The 11,643-nt window shown below is 37.6% G+C and overlaps 1 protein-coding gene across 1 annotated transcript; it reads left to right on the top strand.

Annotated features, from left to right (window-relative positions):
* The first annotated feature begins 1,043 nt into the window (after nucleotides 1–1,043).
* On the top strand, nucleotides 1,044–11,568 carry LOC125367434 (selenoprotein P). The gene is given in 5 exon segments (XM_048368095.1): nucleotides 1,044–1,193; nucleotides 4,476–4,691; nucleotides 5,619–5,831; nucleotides 7,670–7,787; nucleotides 10,167–11,568. Coding segments are annotated over 4 exon segments (1,140 nt in total). The 5' UTR covers nucleotides 1,044–1,193; nucleotides 4,476–4,488; the 3' UTR covers nucleotides 10,773–11,568.
* The last annotated feature ends 75 nt before the right edge of the window (nucleotides 11,569–11,643 follow it).

Raw genomic sequence — 11,643 nt, 5'->3', positions numbered from 1 at the left:
AATCTTAAAGGGATCTGAGATTTTAAAATGTACCTACTCTTTGATGGAAGTAAGAAGAATTTAATTTTGAAATGGCTTTTAATTTTGCATGAAGCTTCTTGATGGGGAAGATGAAATCTGAGTTTCTTTGTATTTCCTGCACCTTGGAAACCATAGCTGGCACAGAACTATCAATGGGGGATTTGTTTGCACAGCATGCATTGACAGTGAAAAGCAAGGCTTGTTTGTAAACCATCATTTCCCAGGGATGACACTATCTGCCACTGTGTTTTGTCCTGTTCCCACAGATGAAGTGGCCCCCAAAGCTGTAACAGAGCTCATAAGAGAGGGCTCAGTCCAAAGTACTTAACATGTATCCGTGCTCATCCTTAAAATGACTAACAGCAAGAAGAATGCTGTGTCCACAGCGAGAGGCAGAGTTCAGAGTTTATATGAGTCTAAGGAATTCTGGCTTAGGGCTGTGGGCCAGTTTCTTTCAGTGCAACAATTTATAAACCTTTTTATTAATGCCTGGGAACATTCAAGGCTGGGGCTTGGGCTCAGGCCTGCAGAGAAAACCCCAAAGTTGGCTGGTTAAGACATTCTGTGATTTTCAATTAGGACAGAAAGGGTTTGCTAACAGGTTGACAAATAACTGGAAGGTGTGTAACAGCAGGAGATAAATCTCTTTTGAAACAGCAGGTGATTCATCCAAGGAAGCTGAGTATGGGTTCATGCTAGCCAGGCACCACAAAGGGAAACAAAAGAATTTCCCCCCCCTGCAATGAAGCTGTGGCATAACTTGCTGGCTCAGCAAATGTTTTCCTCTGTTATACTTTTGCAAAAGAACATAGCTTGGAGGCCTGTTCTACCCTTAGCCCTTCCTCCCGCCCTCGGCTGTACCATTAAATCCTAGATAATGGGGAGACTGAAAAGTATAGACATTAGATTAATCATTGTCAAAAATTTTGTTTCCCTCTTCTGCATAGCAGGACTTGCTACTTTTTTTTTTTTAAGTTGATAAAAATCATGATCAGTTCAGGGGATTGCTCTGCGTGCAAGGTCACTGCAAGAGAGGACACTGAACTTTGGACTACAGCTGAGGGGTGAAGTAAACAACAGGCCTATAAATATCAGAGTTTCTCTGCTTGGCTGTGTGGCGCGGTCCCAGCAAAGCAAGGAAGAAAGGAAGCAGCTTGCTTGGAAGGGGTTGTGTAAGTAGGAACTGTGTTTAACAATACTTGATTCTTTTAGAGTTTGGTAAACATTTCTGAGTCCGATATGTTTTTCCTTCTTAGAATAGACTTAAAAAGATAGATAGGAGAAGGAAAAAGGAATAAAAGAAACAGGGATACAAACTGTCTGGGTGTGGTGGGCATTCATGATATTCTTGTTGATTTCTGCCCTGCCTTCTGTGCAGATGAGCACAGGGGCAGCTGGAGGTAAGTGGTGCTCCACTCTGCAGGGGTCCTGAGGTACACAAGTTATTTGTGTTATTTGATCAATTTTAAGTATGTCTCACTGAAATACAGAGTGTGAACAGAACAGGGGAAAACCAGCCCTATGAGTTTAAAAAGCCGAGACTGAAAGACAGTTGTTTTGCAGTGTTGTTTCAGAATAAAAATTAGGCAGAGGAGCAGAATTTATCCACAGTGAGGACATGGTCACTGACGGAATGTTAAGGAATGAGGTGCACACTGCTGGGGTGGGGGCGTCCGGGAGGGAATGCAGAGTTTGGCTGGTTGTGTGGAGCAGGAGCCGTCAGGTGAGCATGGGGCTTCCAGATGTTGGTCTGAGGGTCAGAGTGAGAGGATGGAGAAGGTAGTGGTATATATTCTGTGTTAGTGGGGGATTTAAAACATATGTAGATCAGGACTGGACAATTCATCTAGATTTTGTAATTGAAAAGTGATGAGATTAGTGGAATTTACTACTGTCCAATAGTTAATGAGTCAATTAGATTTACATGAGTAGATTTACATGAGTAGATTTAATGAGTCAAACTAGATTTACAAATCCAGTTTAATTATTCTCAATATTTTTACATAGCTGATGACTAAAATCGAAACCAAAAGTTTATTATATAAAGATGACTATGCAAACACAATGGAATAGCCTATTATAACAGGAAAATCAGAAATTAACTTTCCTGATTATAACAAGAAAATCAGAAATGGCTTGTTCTTTTTCATCAGAATCCTACAGGAGGGAAATACTCTCCATGTATACTTGTCATTTAACATCTGGAACTCTGCTCTATGGCAGAGTATGAACTGCTGGTTCTACATTTTCTTTTTCTTGGTGTTGCGGGGGGGGGGGGGGGGGGAGAGGAAGTGGACATTGGATCCAGGGCTGGACTTAAATTTTGTCAAAAAATAGGGAAAATCTAGCCATCCTATTAAGAAAAAAGAATCACCTTATTCTGATGTTTTTGCCATCACGGGACAAAAGTTATTACAAGGCAAGCTGTCTAAAAACTACCAGTGTTCCTATGGCTGCGAGGTCATGTTTTGGGTCTGACAGGCTAACTTGGATCCATTCTCTCTTGTGACTTGCTGTCTATGTGGTCATAGACTAGATGCCAAATCTCTCTGGTAGCCATCTGCTACCACATAATTGTAAGGCATAACTGACATGATACAGAATATCTGTATAGTTCTACCCAAACCGAATATATTATACCTGTAAGAATAACTGTATTAACAGTGCAGATATGTGAAGAAACTTTCCGAATTGTCCAAACATGTCTCTTCTTAAAAACAATTAGAATAGATGAGAATAGCTGAGATGACTTTCATATTCTTTTCCTATCCTCCTTTCTTCTTTTCTTTTATCCTTATCCTTCCATCCCCTTCTCCTTTATTTAGGTTCTTTTTATATTTGTCTCCCTTGTCAGTCTTGAGGCTTGAACTCAGGGCCTGGGCACTGTCCCTGAACTTCTTTTGCTCAAGGCTAGTACTCTACCATGTGAGCCACAGTGCCACTTCTGTTTTTTTCTGTGTTTGTGGTACTGAGGAATTGAACCCAGGGCTTCATGCATGCTAGCAAGCACTCTACCACAGAGCCACGTTCCCAGCCCTCTTTTTTTTTTTTAGGGATTCACATTTATTTTCCTCTATTGATGTCAGGAGGATTAAACAAAATGAGTCAATTTCACATTCTAGTGTTCATCGAAAATTAAAAGGGGAGTAATATTTAGTTAGGCTCTTATCAAGTTATGTTCTGTGTATTTTTACATTTTTAATTGGTCGTGGGGGTTGAACTCAGGGTTTGAGTGCTGTCCCTGAGCTCTTTTGCTAGCGCTCTACCCCTTTGAGCCACAGCATCACTTCTGGTTTTCTGGTGGTTACCTTGCTGGGCTGGCTTCTAACCACGATCTTCAGATCCCAGCCTCCAGAGAAGCTAATATTACAGGTATAAGCCAGCAGTGCCAGGCTCAAGTTAGATTCTTACTTGCTTTTTCCCCCTTTTTTATGCAGTGCCTTACTGTGTCCCTAGGCTGGCCTAGTACTTGCTGTGTATCCCAGTCTGTCCTGGAACTCACCATCATACTATCTCAGTATTTAAGTGCTGGGATTACAGGTGTGCACCACCAAACCTAGCTAAGTTAAATTTTGATATATTGAATAAAAGGAAAGCTAATAAAGTTTAGAAACTCAATCGATAAACACGAATGCATTAGAGCCTCAATCAATCTGATTTTAGGTTTCTTCTAACCTTTTTTATTTTTTGTGCCTGTCCTGCGGCTTACACTCAGGGTCTGGCTCCTGTCCCTGAGACTCTTTGTGCTCAAGGCTAGTGCTCTAGTGCTTGAGTCAGAGTGTCACTTCTAGTTTTTCTAGGTAGTTTATTGGAAATAAGTCTCAAAGACTTTCCTGCCTTGGCTAGCTTCGAAGCACAGTCCTCAGATCTAAGCTTTCTGAGTAGCTAGAATTAGAGGTGTGAGTCACTGGTACCTGGCTATTATTCTTCTAACCTTTTAATCCAGGGCTTATTTTAGATACCTTATTGCTAGAATTTCATTATCCCTTGTCTGTACAAAGTCTGTGTTTTTCTTTTTTTTTTTTCCAGATGATCAGTACTGAAGCTTGACCTCAGCACTTTAAACTCAAGCTCTTCCCCAGGCTGCTTGTGCATTTCTTAAATATCACTCTCAGATGAGAGATTAAAAATGTACTGACTTCCTAGTTATTGAATTTTGTCTTCATCCCTCTCCTTAGCACATGACATCAAAATGAGGCTGAATTATCATAGCAGACAATATTTTGACAGCTTTATCGACTCTTGGCACCTAGGCCAATACTTCCTTCTTTATAGGATAATTTAGTTCAAGGAAGCTCCTTACAAAGGCAGATTGAGTTTACAAAGTGAAGACAGAATCTGTAGACTGGGTATTATTTATAGAAAGTAGAATTCTATCTACTGGATTTGTGTAAATTCATAGTTAGGATTCTGAAGTTATCTGTGAAAGAGACGATAGGTTTTCTCTTTTGCAGGATAACCCCAACCATGTGGAGAGGACTGGGGCTTGCCCTGGCTCTCTGTCTCCTTCCCTATGGAGGAGCAGAGAGTCAGGGGAAAAGCTCCGTATGTAAGCAACCTCCAGCCTGGAGCATAGGGGAGAAAAATCCAATGCTGGACTCCCGCGGTACTGTGACTGTGGTCGCTCTTCTTCAAGCCAGCTGATACCTGTGCATCCTGCAGGCATCCAGGTAAGGGGGTCTTACTATGGCTTTGGGCAAAAGTTATTAAACATAACATATATGTACAGAAAATAAAAATGGAAATCATATAATTGTTAAATCACTCTTTTGGGAAAAAGTGTACATGTTTGCATAAAAGAAATTAGAAAGATAAGGAAGATGTACATCAAAATATTTACAGTGGCATGTCTGGGGTTTTAACCATTTTTTCTTTTCTAATTTTCTGTTAAATGTGTGTTACTCATATGAAAATATTCTAAAATGTACTCCTGCAGATGGAATTTTTTTCAATACAAGAAGCAAAGTGTAGCTAAAGTAGTTAACACCAGGCTATCTATCCAAGATGTTCAGTTATTTAACAAATATGTAACAAAAATATTTATTGGGTAACTCACCAAGTGTTCAATGGCTAGAACTCTTTGTATCTGTGAGATAAATAAAATAAATATATGTTTCACCGGGTTACTTAAATGACTAAGTGAGCTAATGTTTCCACAAGCATTTAGCATAAGGTTTGGATTGAGCACAAGTTTTAAATGATTCTAAAAATGAAAGCTGGGGGGCTGGGGATATGGCCTAGTGGCAAGAGGGCTTGCCTCATATACTTGAAGCCCTGGGTTCGATTCCCCAGCACCACATATACAGAAAATGGCCAGAAGTGGTGCTGTGACTCAAGTGGCAGAGTGCTAGCCTTTAGCAAAAAGAAGCCAGGGACAGTGCTCAGGCCCTGAGTACAAGGCCCAGGACTGGCAATAAATAAATAAATAAATAAATAAATAAAATAAAAATGAAAGCTTCAGAGTTATCCAACAACACAAAGAACAAATACATCAGTGAAAAGTAATGAAAGTACCACAGGGAAAGATAGAATGTAGAAGAGAGAATAAACCACTCATCAAATAGATAACCCATTTTATCTATTTTTCCCCCTCTTAGATTGGAAGACCTGCGAGTAAAACTGGAGAATGAAGGATATTCTAATATCTCCTATGTTGTTGTTAATCACCAAGGAATCTCTTCTCGATTGAAATATGCACACCTTAAAGAGAAAGTTTCAGATAATATTACTGTTTTCCAACAAGAAGAAGACCAGCCAGATGTCTGGACTCTCTTAAATGGAGACAAAGATGACTTCTTCATCTACGACAGGCATGTCCCATCCCTGATTAACCATTCCGATTTTGAATCTATTTACTTCGCTATGCACTGCAATCCTCTTTATTGTTAAATGCTTCCTTTTGTTTCTAATTTCATATACTAATTTGCTGTTTAGAAGGGGGGAAAAACACGTCTTACTCCTGGAACACTGTGCTCTACTAGTTTTTTCTTTTTTTTAAACTTCTATTGCTCCTTCTCTCCTTTCCTCCATACATGCTGCAATGTTCAGGGCTCCTTAGTTTTCCTTCTCATTAGGCTGGACTTTCTGCATAATCCATCTCACTTGCTCCCTCACTACAACATATGTTCTGATAAAGAAGTTTATATCTAGTTCAAACACAATGGCGGAATGACAATCTAGGGTATTTATTTCATGTATTCACAAGCATTTTAAATTTACTCATTCAAATCTAGACCAATTTTCTTCTAAAACGTGTTTCTACTTTAACCTTTGTGTGAATTATATAAAACCATATTTGAGGAAATATGCAGCTCAACACAGGGCATATCATCATCTTTGGTTGGAGAACATCAAAGACAAGGTGATAGATGGCAGTCTTGCTTCCTTCATCCTCTCATTTATCTATGCATCCTGGGTCAGTTACCAAATTTTAGATTCTAAATCCTCAGTGTATGTATACTGTCTTCATAATCTAAAGTTATTTTCTTACTATCCCACCTATAGATTTTTGCAACTACTTTCTCACTTGTTTCCTTCTTTTGTATTTTGTAAAAAGAGATTTATGGAGAAGACACTTGTGTTTGTTATCAAGTACACAGTTCTAAATAGATTTATTGTAGTAGTTTCTATATTTTTGAAATGACTTCTTGGAGATAAACCATGTGCCTATCCATATTACCATTCTAATTGGTAAATAAAGAAATCTGGCGGTATGTTTTCCCTCTTATACACTGGAATCTGGTAAAGTTGAACACCACATCCAATTACAACCTAAGAATTGTGCAGGTGACTATCACACTTTGTAGATCATGCATGATTAATTTATAATGCCACACAGTTGCATTTCTGAACTGTAAAGTGTGTTAGTCACTTAAGTATGATCTGTATGACTCTTCTTTTGGTTCAATGAATAAATAAGATATTCCTATTTCCACCTCACCTCAATACATGCTCTATCATTCTATGAAAAGTCTTGTGGAGTCTGCTATCTTTTGGCTCTTGTGAGTTTGGTGAGAAGGAGTTGATCTGACCCTTATTGCTAATTAGTGCTACTCAAATAACTTTTTAATATTATATTTCATTCTTTTAGGCCTCTAAACTTCTAACTTAGTCATTTAGTACAATACTTTGACATTTATATAAAAACTGTATATATTGGATAAAAAAAAGGGCAAGGAGGACATTTCAACCCCTTTCTGAGAATGCCAAATGTCATAATTTTAGTTCTTTTGTTGCACTGAGATCTTTTCTGCATCAGATATACTTTTCACTAAATGGGTCAGGTTTGAAAGCATACATTTGTAATCCCAGTATTCAGGAAGCTGATGCAGGAGGATTTTAAGTTTGTACAAAAATGCATTTGACTAGCCATAACGCCTACATTGTAGAAACATTATTTAGTGACATGTCTGTAATACTTTGAACAGCAAATATTAGACATTGCCCTCTTGCTATAACCTAAAATGGCCTACAGTCCCTGGTTGCTCATCTGTAGACCCTACTCAAGGAAATATACTCAAGATGTGGGGGGCTCTTAGTTCTAAGACTGTTACACCTGTAATTTGCATCCCAATCTGGTTTGGGTGGAATCACTAAACAGAAAACATTGTAATAACAGTTTTATTGTTGTTTTTATTTTTTCATTTAGATGTGGCCGTCTTGTATACCATCTTGGTTTGCCTTATTCTTTCCTAACCTTCCCATATGTAGAAGAAGCTATTAAGATTGCTTACTGTGGAGATAAATGTGGAAACTGCTCATTCCAGGTATTTCTCTGAATTATTTTACTGGGGGAAAAGAGGAAATCTTTTAAGAGTTATGTAAATAAATTAGCATTGTATGATCCATTAAGTAATTAATGATTTTGTTGGTGAATGAAAAATAAGCCATCTTTTTTAATGATACCCTTTTGTTATGTACACATTTAAAAACTTACTTTCAAGATCCACACTGCTGCCTTTCTGTAGAATTTTAGAAAACAAAATCAATGTAGCCCACATATTTTTATAACCACCAAATAATACTGCATGAGTACAAGTGCTCAAAAGATTTAGTCAATACATAAACCATTACTATTGGAGTACCTTCAACATGTTGGCAGTAATAGCAAGGCTTACTTGTGGTGAAACTTGTGAGGGAAATGAGACCCAATTATCTATTTTATTAAGGATGTAAGAGAACCAGCTGTTCTATGAAGGCCTTCTCATTCAACAACTTCAGTTACTGTTGTTACTTGAAAATAGAATGTTTCCTACTCATTATATTTCCCAATAACTATAAGAACATTCCTTATTTTGAGAAGCATTGCATTTAAATGTTTTTATGAAAAGACAAAGGATTGATTTTAATTTCTATCAATTAGACTTATTTATCTTCACATTAATAAGAAAATAATTCTAAATCATGTTCCCTTTATAGGGCACATTGGCAAGATTCAAACTTAGATTTAAGAACAACTCTGAACTTAATTTATGAGCTGTATTTTCACATTTCCCCCAGTAGTTGTATGCTAAAGAAAGTCACCTCAAGTATTAACAAATCACTTAATTGATCTAGTTGATGAGCATTCCAACAAGCTTTTTTTTTGCATTTTTATGTTTATAATAATACAGTTTTTTATAAATCTTTAAGACAGGCAGATTGAAGTACTGAAAATAAAGTACAAGTTCCATGTCTAACCTTTATCAATTACTTAGTAAATGCCATATATATTAAATTCTTTAGGATTATTTCTGTATTTTGCATTTGTGAAGCTGCCCAATAGTTTTTTTTTTTTTTTGCCAGTCCTGGGCCTTGGGCTCAGGGACTGAGCACTGTCCCTGGCTTCTTTTTGCTCAAGGCTAGCACTCTGCCACTTGAGCCACAGTGCCACTTCTGGCCATTTTGTATATATGTGGTGCTGGGGAATCGAACCCAGGGCTTCATGCATACAAAGCGAGCGCTCTACCATTAGGCCATATTCCCAACCCTGCCCAATAGTTTTAACTATACCTACTTATGGTTTTAAAAAGTAGGAAAGCCAGGCACTGGTGGCTCGTGCCTGTAATCCTAGCTACTTAAGAGGCTGAGATCAGGAGATCTCAGTTGAAAGCCAGTCCAGGCAGGAAATTATATGAGACTCTTATCTCCAATTAACTACCAGAAAACCAGAAGTGGTGCTGTGGTTCAAGTGATAGAGTACTAGCCTTGAGCTAAAGAGCTCAGGGACAGTGCCCAGGCCCAGAGTTCAAGCCCCATGACCGAAAATAAAAAAGTAGGACCAAATCTCATAATAGGTTAAAAAATAAACTACCTGTTAGGAAGAATAATATGCTATCTACATCTGATATGCCATCAGTAATGATACATTATTTGATGTACTAAGAAAAGAAAAACTACCAACTGCAGTAAGATATAATGCTGAAATGCCATAGTAATAGGATGCACTCTAATTTTAGGAACAAAAAAATGTGAAAAATATGTACCACAAACTCAGTGAAATTCAGTAATAGTTTTGTAAAATTAAACTAATCCTACAGCTGCTTGTGTGATCATAGAATACTTGTGTGTGTGTTTTTTTTAACACATATCAGTTTATAATAAACTAGGTTGTTCTCACTTAGAAGTAATTCATAAATAATCAGAAAATGAACCCCTTAGTAGTTGTATGCTAAAAATCCAGTGGAATCCATGACTTTGTCAAAGCCTTGCAAATATTGTCACACTGTATTGTGAGTCTTTGAATCTCACATGGATTTTATTTACAAAGCAACACTGAGATTTGAGATCGTGTTGTTAGTGTTTCTGAGTATTATAAAACCAAGACAATGCTCAGCAAATTAAAGAACCTTGTAGAATGGAAAATCATGGTTGTCAATGGGGTCAATTTGTATTCTCACCTGACAGAATCTTATTAGACACATTAGTAAAGCTTTAGAGAAGTTCAAAAATATTTTCTGGAATATGAAATATGAAGAACTACCAAGTTTGAGCATAGTTTCCTGACTTTTTTTTTTAGTTTTCAGAGGGAAACTATTTTGTGTCAGGAAACAAAGCTAGCTCTATCTTGATTCATTTCTTGAAACTCTGTATATGTCATCTGTACAAATAACTTTCATTGTGTGGTTGATAAGAGTAATGATAAATGATTTACAAATCTGTTTCAGACTCTTGAAGATGAAGAGTTCTGTAAAAATGCTACTGTGGGCAGACCAACACAAGCTCCGGAGCCACAGCCCCACCACAAGCATCACCACAGGCATGGGCATCAGAGCCTTGGGGGCAGTGAGCCATCAGAGAGTGCGCAGCCAGGGGCACCAGGTGCTTCTCCGCATTCCCCTCCTCTAGGCCTCCACCACCACCACCACCACCACAAGGACAGGGAAGGTCGCTTGGATAGCTGAGATCTGCCAGGAAGTGAAGGTTTAAAACTTTCACTTGCACAAAGGAAACTGTGCCGAAAGGGATGTGTAAACCAATTACTGTGCAAATTGTCCAAAGATTCTGAGTTAGCTCCCAGTAGCTGTTGCTGCCATTGTCGACATTTGATATTTGAGAAAACAGGGTCTGCAGTCACCTGACAGTGTGCAGAAAACCTTCCATCTTTATGTAGCTGACAGGGACTTTTTGCTGAGGAGAAAGTCATTGAATCTTGACAGTGACGATCACCTCCGGCTGCCTGACAAGCAAGTCAGCAGCTTGAGCCCACACAAGTCAGCCCCAAATGAAGCTGAAATAATATGCCGAAAAAGTGAAAGTGACGTTCAAACTAAGTATTTTAAATCAGATGAACTCCTCAGCTCAGTCTAGGCAAAATTTTTACTAGACCCCTGATTAATCAGTGAAGTAAAAATAGGAAGTGGATTTGTGCAAACATGAAGAAATTAGTTAGATTGGCTTCTAAATTTTATACCATCGAATTTTTATCCCAAACCAAATTTTTATTATGGGGCAACTGAAAAGTAAATGCAGTTTTTGGTTAATATGTCTTTCTTTTTCTTCTTCCAGCATTCTATTTGTATTGATGACAACAGAAACGTAAACTATAACCTAGGGGTTTCTGTTGGATAGTTAGCAAATTAGAACGGAGGAAGAATGACAAAGACATGCTCTCCATTTTTTTCTTTGCTTATTTCTCAAAAATATATCCTTTGTCTTTTAAATCTTACACTTTTAACTGATTAAACCTTCAACGAAGTGGATTTTGCTTAAGATCCAAAAATAATTAGCACATTGAAAGTATATATGACTACATTTTTAAACATCCATTTGTCTTTTTTATATCTGTGACTCATAGCTTAAATTTTACTGTCATGAAATCTTTGCATCTTGTTTTCTTTAACATTGTATCATTCTTCTGAATTTTGAATGTTGTCTTGGAAGATGCAAAAAGAAAGGATATGTTGTCTACTGACTGCTTACTAGCATTTCCATAGTCATTGATGGTTTAATAGGGAAACTAAGCCCTGTAAACTTGAACACCTTATGGATAATACTGTCAAGCAAGAAAGTAGCACACCAGTGCATATAGTATGGATTTGTCTAAATAAATTTAATAAACAAGCTTAATGCTGTCTCTATTCTTTTATTATGTAGGCAGTGTATTTATACTTAAATGAGAACTGAATTTCTTAATTGCTTAAA

Source organism: Perognathus longimembris, chromosome 19 (genome assembly GCF_023159225.1).
Source record: "Perognathus longimembris pacificus isolate PPM17 chromosome 19, ASM2315922v1, whole genome shotgun sequence".
Lineage (NCBI taxonomy): Eukaryota > Metazoa > Chordata > Mammalia > Rodentia > Heteromyidae > Perognathus > Perognathus longimembris.
Note: the sequence above shows the minus strand (reverse complement) of the source record. Positions and strands in the feature narration are given on the sequence as shown.